This window comes from Pseudorasbora parva, chromosome 3, assembly GCF_024679245.1.
Source record: "Pseudorasbora parva isolate DD20220531a chromosome 3, ASM2467924v1, whole genome shotgun sequence".
In the NCBI taxonomy this organism is placed as follows: Eukaryota; Metazoa; Chordata; class Actinopteri; order Cypriniformes; family Gobionidae; genus Pseudorasbora; species Pseudorasbora parva.
The window spans coordinates 7,785,979-7,804,037 of NC_090174.1; the positions used below are offsets into that span (position 1 = coordinate 7,785,979).

The 18,059-nt window shown below is 47.3% G+C and overlaps 1 protein-coding gene across 1 annotated transcript; it reads left to right on the forward strand.

Moving 5' to 3' along the window:
• The first annotated feature begins 6,065 nt into the window (after positions 1-6,065).
• On the forward strand, positions 6,066-11,030 carry LOC137071725 (uncharacterized). The gene is made up of 2 exons (XM_067439921.1): positions 6,066-7,580; positions 10,893-11,030. Exons 1-2 carry the CDS (start codon positions 6,471-6,473, stop codon positions 10,893-10,895), a joined length of 1,113 nt encoding a protein of 370 aa, XP_067296022.1. The 5' UTR covers positions 6,066-6,470; the 3' UTR covers positions 10,896-11,030.
• Positions 11,031-18,059: the final 7,029 nt, after the last annotated feature.

Consider the following 18,059-nt stretch of genomic DNA (forward strand, 5'->3'; position numbering starts at 1 on the left):
TCCAGAAAGTTGGGTCAAGGCCATGTTTACCCCTGTGTGGCATCCCCTCTTTTTATAACAGTCTGCAAATGTCTGGGAACTGAGGAGACCAGTTGCTCAAGTTTAGGATTAGGAATGTTGTCCCATTCTTGTCTAATACAGACTTCTAGTTGTTCAACTGTCTTAGGTCTTCTTTGCTGACCCCATATTGTGATCTTCCGCTTTATGATCCGCCAAATGTTTTCTATGGGTGAAAGATCTGGACTGAAGGCTGGCAATTTCAGTACCCGGATCCTTCTACGCAGCCATGGTGTTGTAATGGATGCAGTATTTGGTTTGGCATTGTCATGTAGGAAAATGCAAGGACTTCCCTGAAAGAGACGACGCTGGATGGGAGCATATGTTATTCTAGAATTTGGATATACCTTTCAGCACTGATGGTGCCTTTCCAGATGTGTAAGCTGCCCATACCATACACACTCATGTAACCCCATACCATAAGAGATGCAGGCTTCTGAACTGAGCGCTGATAACAACTTGGGTTGTCCTTGTCCTCTTTAGTCCGGATGACATGGCGTCCCAGTTTTCCAAAAAGAACTTCAAATTTTGATTTGTCTGACCATAGAACAGTTTTCCACTTTTCCACAGTCCATTTTAAATGAGCTTCTGGATCATATTTAGATATGGCTTCTTTTTTGACCTATAGAGTTTTAGCTGGCAACGGCAAATGGCACGGATTGTGGATTATGTTCACCAACAGTGCTTTCTGAAACCATTTCTGAGCCCATTACATATTACTGACCCCATATTTGGGATTTTCAATAAAGTACATTCCTGTATGTGATGCAGTGCCATCTAAGAGCCCGAAAATCACGGGCATCCAGTATGGTTTTCCGGCCTTGACCCTTATGCACAGAGATTGTTCCAGATTCTCTGAATCTTTGGATGATCTTATGCACTGTAGAAAAAATGCAAAGAGTTTGAAGGTTTTTTCTGAGAAACTCCTTTCTGATATTGATCCACTATTTTTTACCACAGCATTGGGGAAATTGGTGGTCCTCTGCCCATCTTGACTTCTGAAAGACACTGCCACTCTGAGAGGCTCCTTTTATACCCAATCATGTTGCCAATTGACCTAATAAGTTGCAAATTGGTCCTCCAGCTGTTCCTTATATGTACATTTAACTTTTCCAGCCTCTTATTGCTACCTGTCCCAACTTTTTTGGAATGTATAGCTCTCATGAAATCCAAAATGAGCCAATATTTGACATGGCATCAACATTTTATATGTTATCTATATTCTATTGTGAATAAAATATAAGTTTATGAGATTTGTAAATTATTGAATTCCTTTTTTTTCACAATTTGCACAGTGTCCCAACTTTTTTGGGAATCGGGTTTGTACAAGAAAAGCTGGCTGATACAGGTGGGTGGTAGCCTGACAAGCCAGACCCACATCAAGATGTTTGGTCTGGAAACTCACCATAGACAGGGCTCAATCAGAGGGGCGGGATAAACTGTTGTCTTTCAAACTCCCTCTGCACACGATAGGATAGCGCTACACCAACCAGAGCAACGAAGGTGAAACAGAGCTCGCTGACAGATTAAACATTCACCGTATCCGGTCGGCTAAACTCCGAACAAATCTTCCCTTTTTAAGAATGACTTCAGTGCCGTTCTTTGTTCTTTTCTCAGATAAAATCTTAACTCCAAGTCTTCCAGAATCGCAGTCAAAGCTGATTCGAAAGACCGCCGCTGTTCGCCAGTTTCTGTGTTTACTAGAAGCATGCAAACGCAACTCGGCCGTCGTCATTATGGCCCCGCCCGCCGACTCTATGCACGATGTGATTGGCCCGTCCAGATTGTGAGGAATACAGCTCAGAAGGGTATTAAGAGTTTCTAGACTTCTAGATTTCTAGGCTAGGTGGGTGGCACACCTCAGCCAGCTTTTCCTGTATTTTTGTTTTCTGTGCCTTTTCCTTTCGTAAATAAGCAACCACAATTTTGCAATATCAAAGTGCACCAATCTTCTGTCTTCGGCATACTGAGCACTAAACTGTGTGAAGATTACAATGTAGCAACATAACTGTAACCTTAGATAAACACTAATAATACCAGCGATACGAACCTATTGAGTACTCCTGCCTTAAGGGCAGCACGATAAACACTAATAATAACAGCGATACGAACCTATTGAGTACTCCTGCCTTAAGGGCAGCACGATAAACACTAATAATAACACAGCGATACGAACCTATTGAGTACTCCTGCCTTGAGGGCAGCATGATAAACACTAATAATAACACAGCGATACGAACCTATTGAGTACTCCTGCCTTGAGGGCAGCACGATAAACACTAATAATAACACAGCGATACAAACCTATTGAGTACTCCTGCCCTGAGGGCAGCATGATAAACACTAATAATAACACAGCGATAGGAACCTGTTGAGAGCAGGACTAGGGCAGGTAAAGTATTATTTTGAAGGATGAAATGTCACAAAGTAATATGATATCATCTAAATTTCGCATATATCAGCTGCACATACAGCAAATTGACACCATAAGCAGCTTTGAGGTGGATTACACGAATCACGAATTACAATGAACGTGATTATAGGACATTTAGACAATGATTATTAGTTCTGTGCATTTCTAATGTTCGCTAATTATCTTAGTAAACGTAAGAGGATGTAGAATTTGAACAAAATAGAAAATAAATGCAGGTACCTTGGATTCCCTCCACACCAAAACGCTTGACCCGCCTCTACTTCAATTTCATTGGTTGAATCTGTAAACCAATAATTTTCCTTTCTGCCCTTAGAACATGTCTGAGTAAGTAATACTCCCAACTGCCCCTGGATGTGCATCCCACAAATCTCCATCAACTGCAAGATGCGATCCTATCAATATGGGCCAACATTTCTAAAGAATGCTTTCAGCACCTTGTTGAATCAATGCCATGTAGAATTAAGGCAGTTCTGAAGGCGAAAGGGGGTCAAACACAGTATTAGTTTGGGTTTTAGAGGAACTCCGAAGCATGCTGCAAACTGCTATAGTGAATGAAACCAGCCATTTAAAAACAAACGTTGATTTCAAACACTGCTTCGTAAAGCTTCAGAGCTTTATGAATCAGTTTATCGAATCAGTGGGTCAGATCACAAAAGTCAAGTGATTTCGGAAGTTTGGAGGTTTGATTAAGGTCCGGGTCTTTAGGAAGCGTGTTTTGAAATTGGCCATCACTTTATAAGTTGTTATTTAGGTTTTTTGTGCACAAAAACTATTCTTGTCGCTTCATAAAATGATTGTAGAACCACTGAAGTGAGAAGGACTTTGTAATGACGTCTTTAGTGCCTTTTTTGTCTTGAGACATTGGTGTCAATAGAGACCTTTCTAAGCCATCGGATTTCAACAAAAATATCTTCATTTGTGTTCCGAAGATGAGCAGAGGTCTTATGGTTGTCGAACGGCATGAGGGTAGGTAATAAATTACAATAGTTTTGGGTGAACTAACCCTTTAAGTACTGGCAAAATAACATAAGACGTTTACTCAAGTGATATTGATATTGGGGACTTGTAACTTGTGCTGCCATTTTCGCTCTGAGGTATCTGTACTTTTACTTAAGTATGGTTTTCAGGTATTCTTTACACCACTGGTAAAGAGTACATATACTTATTCAAAAAATATAGTCAAATAGAGAGTAAAAGTTGCAACTATCCTTGAAACGCCATCAAAATACTGTGCAAAGTAATCAAAAAGATACTTAAATACAGTAACTATTTCTAATTAAATTAATATGGTAGGGCATTTGTCTCAGAACTATATGCCAAGTGTTCTGTATGCCCCTTTAAGTGGTATCTGTAAACCATTGTTGATATTTCAAATCACCAAAACAAACATGCCCCTACCCCCAAAAAGGGCTCCGTCCCACACATACGAAACCCAAGCAACAACTATGGCAGAATCTGTGTGTAACTAACCAAAGTTGAATATTCAATGAAAAAGTCACCCCTTCTATCACAAAAACACAAACCGTTCTCATGAACAACTCGATAGTACACAAGCTCGACAGTCCAACTAACGAACATATTACAATTATGACAAGATTAGAGTTATTGCGATCACAAAAACACAAACCGTTCTCATGAACAACTCAATAGTGCACGAGCCGGCAGTCCAACTAACAACATATTACAATTATAACCAGATTAGAGTTATATGACAAGATTAGAGTTATAGTGATCACTAAAACACAAACAGTTCTCCTAAACAACTCGAAGCTCGATAGTCCAGCTAACGACATATTACAATTATGACCGGATTAGGATTATATAGATCATGAAAAGAGGAAACAAACATATATTAGGAGTATAGTATCTTACTTGTTGGACACATTTTATGAGCTGACCCTTGAAACAAACAGAGAAGAGATTTAGATGCTCCATACGGTGTGGAAATGAATCAGGCTTTATCATCGCTGAAGTGAGCCACAATACAATCGCAAATGGACTAATAAGTGAACATGACACGAGCATATTCAAGCAAAAGCCAGCATATACTGTATTAGTTCTCGGCTAATGTCTGTCATGTGTGTCTTGTGTTTTGAATAATAATGGGCACTGAGCCTCTCTTCTCACCATCAATAGTAGACACGCCCCTTACCTGCTGATTGGCTACAAGTTTGTTATTCCACTCGCCCGATTCCTTTTCCTAAAAAGTTTTTTTAAATAACACCTTTAAGTGATTTTGTGCTTAAAAATGTGTATTGTAATAAAAATATACATCTGGCATGACAAATTTTCTAGTATATTTAAAAATTACAATTACAGTTTGATGAGAGAAGCCAGGGAAGAAACAAATCTAAAGAGGTTTTGCATCATTAGAATCATATCAAGAGAGGTTATTCATATCATTAGAGTAATAACCATTCAGTGCTTAGACAGAATAGCTGGCTTCTCTATGGCAAACAAACAGTTTAGAGATACAGTGAGGACACCAAATTAACATTGATTAAGATCAATCAGGGTGACTTTGGTCTTATTTGTCAAGGACAAGCTGGTGCCCCATGGGCTCTAGGGAAGTCAGGTGGTTAATGGCCATCAACAATAAGATGCTGTTTTTTAAGTATGCCAAAGTTTCTAATCTCAATGATATTTGCACATTAAATGATCTCTCATTTAATTTGCATGAACATATGCAATTCGTCTTCGGAAGAGATTTGCATACAAGTGCCATTTTCCTAATTGGGTCCACAAATGTGCTTGTGTGTGACATATTATTGTGTGAATGGATAGACAGACTCAGAAAAGGGAAGAAGCAGGAAAAATGAATCACAGCATGCAGTAAACATGTCTGATAGATACATTTCCCAAACAATCTTTCTAGGCTTCATTTTATTATTGTTCTCTCTGGCTGACTACACGCTGTAGTGGTGTTATGTTTGTGAATTAATGAGTGTTTTACAATAAATCTTTAAAGTGGAGGGATCATGAATGAAAAAGGATCTGATTTGTTATCATGAGCTGGATGCTTAAACACTCTCTGGTGTCTCTTTGTGGATCTCCACACATAAAATCAAGTTTTTAATATGAATAGACTGAATGATTCACTTACCCAGAATTTTGGCACATAAATAACATCATAAATCACTTCTCACCACCTACTTGCGTAACAGTGTAACCTGCAGACAGTGAATCAATTTGAATTCATATTTTTGATGAACTGATTTAAAAGAATCAAGAAGCACTGAGATTAATTAAAATTACTAACCAATTGAGTATTGGATAACTTTATTTGAAATATGGGTTGTAATAAAATCAGTAATTTTACAAATTATACAAAGTATATTTGCTATACAGAATGCATTTACAAATGGTATTTTCTTTAGTGTAGCATCTGGATCAATCAGACACACAATTATTCATTATATTTAATGAATAATCTAATAAACCCCCTCACCCAACAATCAAAATATGTGTTGAGTTTTGTGAACCCGAAACTGCAACTAACACCCAGACAGAATACCATAGCATCAAAGGTTCTCTTTCATAGGTTCACTCGACGCTGTGAAATGACGCTGTGGCAAGGGGGGCGTGGTTCAGCGAGGTCTGCAGCGGGAGAGAGGGCCGCGGGACGAGCGGTAAGTGAGTGGGTTGGACGCAGATTAATAACACCTGTCTCTTGTTCTAGTAATGAGCGCGGAGACGGGATAAAACACCAGCGGAACCGGAGACCAGGGAGAGAGAGAGTCGGACTGTTGATGCGACCCCCTGAGATATCCGGAACCCGGAAGTGCGTGACCCGGAAGCGAAACTGAGCATATACAGAGACAAAACACACGCTGAAGCGTGCACGTTGTGATTTGAGTTATTGAGAAAATAAAGAGCATCAACAGTCCTGCCGACCCCCGTGTCCTCTTCCTTCCTCACTATATCGAACTTGTTACACTGGTGCCGAAACCCGGGAAGGAAGCAGGACAGAGCCGCCGCCATGACAACGCCCTCCGCCTCGCCATTTGCGGAGATCATCAACTCCCTCGCGGTCCTCCACCAGGAACACCATAAGGCATTGCTGGACCTTCGGACCGAACAGGAGCGCCGCTTCGAGGCCATCGTCCAAGGCCAGCAAGAGGACCGCGAGCGGTTCCGGAGCTGGATGGACCGGGAGGTTCGCGCCGAGGCCGCGGGGCGGGCCAGCGCACCGGTGCACGTGCCCCTACAGAAGATGGGGCCGGAAGACGACCCCGAGGCCTTCGTGGATCTGTTCCAAAAAGCCGCGGAGGCCTGCGGGTGGCCCCGGGCACAGTGGCCGGTGCGCCTCATCCCCCTTCTATCCGGCGAAGCCCAGGCGGCCGCGCAACATCTACCGGTCGCGAACCTCCTGGACTACGACGACCTGAAGCGGGCCATACTTCAGCGGGTCGGCCGGACCCCAGAACAACACCGCCAGCGTTTCCGCTCCCTGGAGTGGGGTGAGTCCGGTCGACCCTTCGCATTGGCCCAACAGCTCCGGGACGAGTGCCGCAGATGGCTGCTGGCCGGCGGCAGCGACGTGGACCATGTTGTCGATCTGGTGGTGCTGGAGCAGTTCATCACTCGGCTCCCCCGGAAGACCGCCGAGTGGGTCCAGTGCCACCGGCCCACGTCGCTGGAGACGGCCATCCACCTGGCGGAGGACCACCTGGTGGCGTGCCCGGGGGTCGGCGAACCCCCACTAACTTCTCCCTCTCTCTCTCCCCCCTCTCTCTCTCTCTCTCGACCTGTCCCTCTCCCCAGGTCCCGCCCTCCAGGCCCTCCTCGCGTCCCCCCCAGAGGCCGGGGTGGGATGGGCCTTGGACCGTCTGGGAGTTCGCGGGTCCCGCCCAGGGGGGCGGGGCCGCTGGGGGCTGGTGGTGACAATGGCTCTGGTTCCGCCCCCTTTCCGCGCTCATCCTCCAACCCACTCCCCGGGGCGGCGGGTAGGCCTGGGCTGGCCTGCTGGCGGTGCGGCGATCCGGATCATTTTGTGGACCGATGTCCGATGATGGACATCGGAACAATGATCCGGATCCCGGATGTCCAGCGGACCACCCCCGATCAAGCAGGAGAGTACCAAATTCCTGTAAGTATCAAGGGGGGTACATATCAGGCCTTGGTGGATTCAGGATGTAACCAAACCTCGATCCATCAAAGCCTGATGCAGCCTGGGGCATTGGATACAAGCCGCATGGTTAAGGTGCGGTGTGTGCACGGGGATGTGGTGGAATATCCGGTTGTCCCAGTCACGATACAGTTTAGGGGGAAAAAGCATAATGTTGAGGTGGCGGTTAGTCCCCGCCTCCGGCATCCGCTAATTCTGGGGACGAATTGGCCCGCCTTTTCGGCGTTATTGGGGTCGTTATGCGCGGATGCCGCTTGGGGAAACAAGGCTAGGAACGGGGCGGTGCGAGTGCAGGTTGGCGAGACTGATACGGGACCCTTGGGAACAGCTTCAGGGGAACCGAGCGGGGTTGAGAGACTGATTCTCTCGGACCGCGATGACTTCCCTCTGGAGCAGTCCCAAGATGAGACTCTAAAACATGCGTTCCAACAGGTCCGCACTATCGACGGTCAGTCCCTCCAACCCGCATTGCCCGTCACGTATCCTTATTTTGCCATAGTTAAGGATAGGTTGTATCGAGTGACCCAAGACGCTCAGACAAAAGTGGATACAACCCAGTTGTTAGTACCAAAGAGCCGCCGGGAAATGCTTTTCCAGGTGGCTCACTCTAACCCGATGGCGGGCCACCTGGGACAGGCGGCCACGCTGAATCGTTTAATGACCCGATTTTTTTGGCCAGGCATTCATGACAATGTGCGCAGGTGGTGCGCGTCTTGTCCTGAATGTCAGTTGGTGAACCCACTGGCCGCCCCAAAAGCGCCATTGCGCCCCCTACCATTAATGCAGGTCCCCTTCGAGAGAATTGCGATGGACCTCATCGGGCCATTAGAGCGATCCGCACGCGGACATCGTTTTGCGCTAGTTATCGTGGACTACGCAACACGATATCCGGAAGCAGTGGCTCTCCGCAACATCTCGGCGAAGAGTGTTGCGGACGCACTGTTTCGTTTGATCTCCCGGGTGGGGATTCCGAAAGAAATCCTCACTGATCAAGGCACGGCGTTTATGTCACGCACGTTAAGCGAATTGTACGGATTATTGGGCATTAAATCCATTCGAACCAGCGTCTATCACCCACAAACAGACGGCTTGGTCGAACGATTTAATCGCACTCTTAAATCCATGATCCGTAAATTCGTACAGGAAGACGCCAAAAACTGGGATCGGTGGTTAGAACCCCTCTTATTTGCTGTGCGCGAGGTCCCGCAAGCCTCCACGGGGTTTTCCCCCTTCGAGCTTCTCTACGGGCGACAGCCACGGGGGGTGCTGGACGTCCTACGAGAAACTTGGGAGGAGGGGCCTTCGTTGGCTAAAAACGAAATTCAGTACGTCATGGACTTGCGAACAAAACTCCACACATTGGGGCGGCTATCTAGGGAGAATTTGTTGCAAGCCCAGGACCGCCAGAGCCGGTCATATAACAGGGGTACTAAACTACGCAAATTCACACCGGGAGAGAAAGTGCTCGTTCTACTCCCAACGTCGAGCTCAAAATTAATGTCAAAGTGGCAGGGGCCGTTTGAGGTCGCACGGCAGATAGGAGAGCTCGATTATGAAGTGATACGATCCGATAGGAACGGGGCACGCAAATATACCACCTCAATCTGCTTAAAAAATGGAATGAGGTGGAATCGGTGTTGTTGGCAACGGTGATCGGGGGAGAGGATGATCTCGGGCCAGAGGCGAGCATTAAAGCGCAATCAGTCGCGTTGGCCCCAGGGGGAGATCACCTCTCACCGTTACAACTCGCTGATTTATCGAAATTACAGGCGGAGTTCGCTGACGTGTTCTCGCCCCTACCGGGACGTACCGACTTGATTCAGCACCATATCGAGACCGAGCCGGGCGTGGTAGTTCGCAGCCGGCCGTATCGCTTGCCTGAACACAAGAAAAAAGTAGTTCAGGACGAATTAGGCGCAATGCTCGACATGGGAGTAATCGAGGAGTCCAACAGTGACTGGGCGAGCCCGATAGTTTTGGTCCCCAAAACAGACGGCTCGGTCAGGTTCTGTGTGGACTACCGCAAGGTGAACGCTGTGTCGAAGTTCGACGCGTATCCAATGCCACGGGTTGACGAACTGCTTGATCGGTTAGGCACGGCTCGATTTTATTCGACACTGGACTTAACAAAGGGCTATTGGCAGATCCCCTTGTCTCCATTGTCCAAAGAAAAAACAGCTTTCACCACGCCGTTTGGATTACATCAATTTGTCACGCTTCCTTTCGGCTTGTTCGGGGCGCCCGCAACCTTCCAGCGGCTCATGGATAGGATTTTGCGTCCCCATGCTGCATATGCTGCTGCGTACCTAGATGACATAGTGATTTATAGTCACGATTGGCAGCGGCATATGCAGCATGTGAGGGCGGTCCTGAGGTCGCTGAGGAGAGCGGGGCTCACGGCCAATCCGAAGAAGTGTGCGATTGGGCGGGTGGAAGTAAGGTATCTGGGCTTCCACTTGGGTCATGGACAGGTGCGTCCCCAAATTGATAAGACTGCCGCAATTGCAACCTGTCCGAGGCCCAAGACCAAAAAGGAGGTAAGACAGTTCTTGGGGCTGGCGGGATATTATAGACGGTTTATACCAAATTATTCGGACCTCACCAGCCCTTTGACTGATCTTACTAGAAAGGGGCTACCAGATACGGTCCAGTGGACGGAGCCGTGTCAACAGGCTTTTACCCAAGTAAAGGCTGCTCTATGTGGCGGGCCGCTGTTACACTCCCCTGACTTTTCTCTCCCTTTCTTGTTGCAGACTGACGCATCGGACAGGGGGCTGGGCGCAGTCCTGGCCCAGGAGGTGGAGGGGGGAGAGCGGCCGGTGCTGTACATTAGCCGTAAGCTCTCCAAGAGGGAAGCTAAGTACAGCACCATAGAAAAGGAGTGTTTGCCCATCAGATGGGCCGTTCTCACCCTCCGCTATTACCTCCTGGGGCGGGAGTTCACTCTCTGTTTGGACCACGCTCCTCTCCAATGGCTCCACCGCATGAAGGATACCAACGCGCGGATCACCCGTTGGTATCTGGCTCTCCAGCCGTTTAAGTTCAAGGTGGTCCACAGGCCGGGTGCTCAGATGGCTGTGGCCGATTTCCTCTCCAGAAATGGGGGGGGGGGGGGGCTGCAGGCCGGACGGCTCCCCGGCCTGAGTCGGGCGGTGGGGGTATGTGGCAAGGGGGGCGTGGTTCAGCGAGGTCTGCAGCGGGAGAGAGGGCCGCGGGACGAGCGGTAAGTGAGTGGGTTGGACGCAGATTAATAACACCTGTCTCTTGTTCTAGTAATGAGCGCGGAGACGGGATAAAACACCAGCGGAACCGGAGACCAGGGAGAGAGAGAGTCGGACTGTTGATGCGACCCCCTGAGATATCCGGAACCCGGAAGTGCGTGACCCGGAAGCGAAACTGAGCATATACAGAGACAAAACACACGCTGAAGCGTGCACGTTGTGATTTGAGTTATTGAGAAAATAAAAAGCATCAACAGTCCTGCCGACCCCCGTGTCCTCTTCCTTCCTCACTATATCGAACTTGTTACAGACGCATATGGGGGTACGCCCATGGGCGTGCCAATTGTCTAAAGCCCTTATAGAATCACGCCAATTCAATGGCTGATGGCGCAGCGCCGCCCTTCTAGCTCATCACCTTTGAGCTATAGTGGTGCGCGCCATCTTCTCCCCAGATTTCCTTCACGAGCTGGTAGCATCGCTCACTTCGTGTGATTTATCTGACCCTTAAAAACTGGATTTAAGCATCTTTCTCCTTCACTACTTCAGCGACCACGGAAAGCGGAACTTTGTTCTCCTAATTGGTGAAGTATTTGATGGAGTTTCGTCGTTGCCCTGCCGTGCACTTGCTCTCTCAAGCGATGAACTGCATGGTAAGTGATATATTATATATTATTTTATATATTTTTGAATATGGGCCTGCCCATGCACGTGAGGCGGCTCAGGGCACTTCGAAAGGGCACTTCTATGTACTCCCTCTTGAAGAGGTATTTTAATATGGTTTGATTCCCCCGGCGCGCCCGAGGCGGCTAGGCCTCCCTCGACCGTGGCCTGGGGTTCGGATGTTTAGCTCTAGGACATCGAGTGTGAGTGGGCTATTTCCCTTCTCTCACTCCCACTTCCAAGCGTGCCAAAGTTTTTCCGCTTGTATGCGCGCACGAAACTATTGATCCCCAGCCCGGAAGCACGTAGACCGTTTCTTTCGGCCTGGCTTACACTTTGCTTATGACAGCGTCTGACTCCGAGGATTTCGGGCCTGTCTCATTTGATTACGCTTTCCCGCCTAGCGGCCAGGAAAAAGGACGGCCTTTGCAGCCTACTCCGAGCTCGCCGACGCGCTTCTCGCATGACTGAGAAGCTTGCAATCGATTGGCCTTATGTTCCCACGAATCCAGCAGATGTGCAGGAGACCATAGCTAATGCCATAGCCCCCTCTACGAGGAAGCTTACTCTTCCAACTGGGAGGTTTTTCAGACACAGTGTTGGCCCACAGTAGAAGTCCAGTCGACTGCCTTATTGGTATCAGTTCTGGAGTTTCTGCAGGAAAACTTTGCAGCTGGGGCGGCGGCTACTATTCTCAGAGTGTATGTAGCAGCTATCGGCGCTCAGAGGGAGTTGGATGAGACCCATGGGGAAGCATTCTTAGTCTCATCTTTTATGAGAGGGGTTTAGCGCCTGAGGCCAGTTCACTCCCATGGTGTACCCTCTTGGGACTTATCTTTTTTCCTGGAGGGTTTTACAAGTGCTCCCTTTGAGCCATCGGAGTCAGCTCCGGAGTGGGTTCTGACTCTTTAAAGTTGCTCTTTTATTGGCTCTAACTTTTTTAAGCGAGTGGGGGATTTGCAAGCCCTCTCTGTTAGCTAGGCTTGCTTGGGTTTACTCCCGACCTAGTTAGGTCTCTCTGAGACCCAGGTTGGGTTATGTGCCCAAGGTTTTGTCCACATCCTTCCGCTCGCAGGTTACCATCCTCCATTCTTTCCGCCCTCCACCTTTTGTTTCCTCGGAGGACGAGAGGTTACATTTGCTTTGCCCAGTTAGGGCATTGAAGCTTTATGTTGATCATTCGATGGTTGGAGGAAGTCTAACCAGTTGCTGGTGTGTTTCGGAGCCGGCCGCCATGGGCTTGCCGCGTCGAAGCAGAGCATTTCACATTGGTGATGAAGGCTATCTCTCTAGCTTATGAGGTGCGCGGAGTTCCTTCACCTTTGGGCATTAGAGCACACTCTTCTAGAGGTATGGTCTCTTCTCAGGCACTCTCCAAGGGGGCTCTCTTGGAGGACATTTGCGTTGCGGCAGGAGGGTCCTCACCGCACACTTGTGTGAAATTTTATAGTTTAGATCTTGACATGGCTCCGGGTTCGCATGTTCTGTCAGCTTAATCCAGCCGTTCAGGTCTACCTGACGTTCGTTTTAGATGCAGCAGCGCTTTAGCTTGCGCCATCAGCCAATGAGTTGGCGTGATTCTATAATGCCGCATTCACACGGGGCGTAGGCGTTAACGCTTGACGGAGGGCGTGGCTGAAGCTGGGTGCTGACGCCATCGTCATAGTGACAACAGCCAATCACATTAACTTGCCGCTTGGACCAAAACACAACACAAAAAAGCACCTTTTTTGGTTGTATGTGCGAGTGCCCGTGTAGTTGTTGTCAGCGCACTGCACAGGTGCACGAAGCTGTTAAGTACATTAAATCCTGAAAAAGCGCCGACAGCGGGAAGAATATCACGTAGTGGTCCAGGAGCTGCGTCTGGATTTTTAACAATCTATGGTCTGGATGGTTCACGGAGCAGTAATGAACGCAATTGGCTAGCGTCTGCTGAGGATATTTGCATACGGCGATCTGATTGGATGACGCCTGCGCTGGCGCTTGAAAAGTTGAGAATTCTTCAACTTCTGCCGCTTACAACGCGAGTGAAGCGCCGCGACCGAACCCACAATTCAGTTCGGCAACGGATGATGTCACCCATTCAAAGTAAATGGGAAGCGTTAACGTCTACGCCCCGTGTGAATGCGGCGTAAGGGCTTCAAACAATCGGCACGCCCATGGGTGTACCCCCATATGCGTCATTTCGCACTATGATTTTTCCATTAATTCACAGGCAAACCTTCTATTAATGAATATGCATATCTCCAGGACATTGTGTGTATGATTATTATTATCTTGTATAGTGTCTTTTGTATTGTTTATACTGATTTATGCATGCTTTTTATATTACACTCTTAAAATAAAGGTTCTTAAATGGTTATTTGGCAGGGTGTATGGTTCTATGAAGAACCTTTAATATCCAAATAACCTTTCTATTGCATAAAAGTTTATTTTTAACGTTAGACTGTTTAGGGAAAAAAATAGTTCTTTAAAGAACCTTTTACAAAATTGTTCTTTGGGGAACCAAAAATGGTTCTTCTATGGCATCCCTTTGAAAACCCATTTTTGGTTCTTTCCGGCACCTTTATTTTTAAGGGTGTACTTCAAAAATATTTGTCATTTCTGCTTTGACAATATCGTATGAGAACTGAACTAAGCTGGACGATGACATCACTGTTTTCTCCAGAGCTTCTGTACCTATAGAACAGAGGTGTCCAACATCGGTCCTCGAGAGCCAGAGTCCTGGAGAGCTCTAAAGCCGAGTTCAGACTGCAAGATTTTCAAAATGGTCAGATCACTGCTCTTTTCACAATGCATGACTATCTGGGGTAGCATTCAGTCACTGCTGTGTTCACAATGGGCGAAAGAGGGGTTTACACTGCATGACTGTACAAGAGGAAGAATCTCTCTCTCTCTCCCTCTCCCTCTCCCTCTCTCTCTCTCTCTCTCTCTCTCTCTCTCTCTCTCTCTCTCTCTCTTTCTGGTGTGCAAACTACGTTTCCCAACTACACGTGCGATGTGATAAGTAAACAACGCCAGATCACACGTGCGTCAGACCAGAGTTCTCGCGCAAGACTGAAATTTGTATCAAAGGAAAAGATAAACTGCAGAAAGTTTGCACTCCATATTGTCTGTGCGCTGATTTGTGGAGAAAAAGAAAAAAGATGATGGCGGAGGAATGTGTTGGAGAGACAGAGGGAGCAAGGATTGTGTTCTGCAAAGAGAGTTTGAGGTAAATAAATAATTGTGTAGTGCACTGCTGCTGCGGCTGGACTTGCAATGTTTGGGCTTTGTTTCTGTTTGATAGAATTGTAAATATATATTTTAAAATACAGATATATTGGTCTATAACTCCTCCCTAAACCTCCAGCTGCCCTCTATCTCACTCTCTCATTGGTTGTCGGTCATCTCCAATGTAATTTTCAGTCAGAACATATTTGATCTTGGTCTTTGATCATTCACACTGTGTGATTGTCACTCCCGTGTACAAGCACCAATTTGCCTATGATTTCGGGCATTTGTCGGCAATTTCGCAAAACCTGTCGGCGAGTCAAAATCGGGCAGTGTGAACTCGCTGATCAAACTCACTGGCTGTAGCTTCCTAGTTACCCTTAAGACATTGATTAGCTTGTTCAGGTGTGTTTTATTAGGATTATAGAAAAAATCTGCAGGACTGTGGCTCTGCAGGACCAATGTTGGCCACCCCTGCTAGATAAATGAACTAAGGGTAAATTTACATGACAACTTATTTATTTTTCCTCTGTACAGATTACATTATCAAGATGTACAGAAATACTCTGTGCCTGTGCACATTCAAAATGGAACGTGCATGTCTATACACTGTAAAAAAATAAAAATAATAATGTCTCCAAATAAAAATGTACTAGTGACTGATCACATCTACCTTTTTTCAGTTGGCCGAATTGAAATTGTGTGATTTGATGCAATTTTATTAACAGAAATTCAATTCAGCCAACTGAAAAATGTAGATGTGATCAGTCACTTGAAAATTTTCAACTGGAGATCTGAATATTTTACAGTGTAGACTAAACACGTAATAGGCATGTGCATGCATTACCATTTTCACATATTCACGTTTTTGAAGTTTACATGTAGAGGATAACTGTATCGTTTTTAAACCTATTTCAAAGTTAGCAATCTCAGGCAAACCACAATGCAACCAAAACATACAAGATCGAAATGCTGACAATCAAATTTATTGTGTCTCAGATCCAATACAAAGTTTGGTTTGTCACGATCGATCTGCCACAACACAGGAAGTTCCTGAGGTTCACTTTCAGGGATAAAGTTTCCCAATATTGGTTATTTCCATTTGGCCTAGCCTTGTCACCCCGCACATACATGAAATGCATGGATGCAGCACTGGCTCCATTGTTCTCCAGGGCATCCACATTCTAAATTACCTAGACAACTAGCTGATTTTGGCCCAGTCTCAAGATTCATTAATTTCAGATAGTTCTAGAGCTCATGGCAGCCGCATCCACAGTGATACCTTTGGACATCCTGCACATGGGACCATTTCAGTTGTGGCTCATAGCCATGTCATCCAAGAGCCAATCCCCAGAGGCAAATAAGGGCTACACACTGCAAGCTTCGTACTCTTTCAATGCAATTCTGACCCCAGTTTCTTACCTTGGTTTCCACTTTATGCACATGTACTTGTCGCAAGATGCTAACGACAGACGCATCCTGCATGGGCTGGGTGCGGTTTTAAATCTGGGGCAGTATTCACAAAACATGTTACCAATAAGTTCATGGTTAAGAGTTTTGTCTTAAAACCTATTCACAAAGCTTCTGAGGGCAACTTTTACTACGGAATAGAGAGGAGTCTTAAGCTAAAAGTAAGGCAGAGGGGAGCACCCTTGTACTGGAAAACCTTCCCTCTGAAGGCAAACCTGAGGAACTTCCTGTGCCGCTGAATGACCTGAATATGAAAATATCAACACAAACCAGTCCCCTGCACGAATCTGGGCAATGATAGACTTCAGCGTCAACATCTTGAACCTACCTCTGAGGAGGGAAAAATTCAGACGTCAGAGGTCTAATATGGGCCACATACCGCCGTCTTTCTTGGGGACCCAGAAGTAACGGCAAAAAAAAATTCTCGCTCTATGTCCGTAGGTGGGACTTCCTCTATTACTCCTTTGAGAAGGAGGGAGGACAGCTCCTCCTGTAGGACAGAAGACTCTGAGGCGCTGTTCACTAAAGTATGGAGGACCCCGCTGAAACAAGGGGAGGTTGCGGCAAAACTGCAGAGTATAGCCCAATCGAATCGTGCGAAGCACCCAGGGTGACACACCTGGAAGACATTTCCACTGTTGGATTAACTGAGACAGAGGAAGAGGAGTAGAAAGAAGTAGCTGGCATACCTGACTTAGGGTGCCGGTTTAGGTCTCCGTGGAGGGATCGTCCGGCCGCAACGGAGAGCCGACTGCGTCCATATGCGGCGAGGAGGCTGCAATGACCTGAGTGGGAAACAAAAGGTCCGCCACCCGCTGGAGAGAATGTGTCGTGTCTCAGAAAATACGGGTGGTGTAAATAAAATCTGACGTACTCAGGGGGAAAGAGCCAGAGGCGTCTCCATTCCCTAGTGTGGGAGTGGTGAGAGGTTGAGCCGACCCCGCCACTCGAGACGCACTGGGTGGCGAGTGTGATGGGGTTGGACTCAGAGAGCGGCCTGGGCGCGGGCAGAAATGCTTGGGCGGTCTGACCCAGCCCTGAACAAATGGCGCGACTCTGTTTTTCACGACCAGAGCGAGAGCAGCAGGCTTACCGTCAGGCCGCTTCATCTGCAGGCGCAGATGAGGTCTCTGTCGCGGAAAGGGGCGTGTTCCAAGTGTTCCAAGTCAGCAGCTGCCACGTTAGTTAGGCGGGAGGAGAAAGGCTGTTTCCAGGATCTGGAGACCTCATTGTGCAGATCACTGAAAACGGCAGTTTCCTTCTCACCATACAATTAGTACCAGCACCACTTAAAAATCTCTCGTCGAGCTTAGAAGATTGCGATTCATGGGACTCTTCAGGCCAATCGTTCGTAAGCTTCTAAGTCGCGCGCCAAAGCACATCGACGAGCTCAGAGCAGGCCGCAGAAGGCCGCGCTTCCTGGCCGCTAGGCGGGAGAGCGTCGTCAAGCGGAACAGTTCCGATATCCTCTGAGTCGGACGCTGTGGTAAGCAGAATATCATCCAGGCCGAAAGAAACGGTTTCACGTGCTTCCGGGCTGGGCATCCTGTAATCGTGCGCATGAACAAGCAGAGCCTGGCCGCGCGCACGCTCGGGAGAGGGAGTGCAAGAAGGGAAATCGGCCTGCTCGCACTCGATATCCTCGAGCTCAATTTCATCCGAACCCCAGGCCGCAGATCCGAGAGAGGCCTGGGCCATCTCGGGTGCATGCGTGGGGAAAAAACTGAGGATTCCTTCTCAAAATGAGAGAGCCTCGAACGGAGGGTTTTAAGAAGGAGATTATCGCAATATTTGCAATTCAACGTGCCCTGAACTACGTCACGGGTGTGGGCAAGGCCCATGCATTTAACACACTTACCGTGTGGGTCGTTGCTCG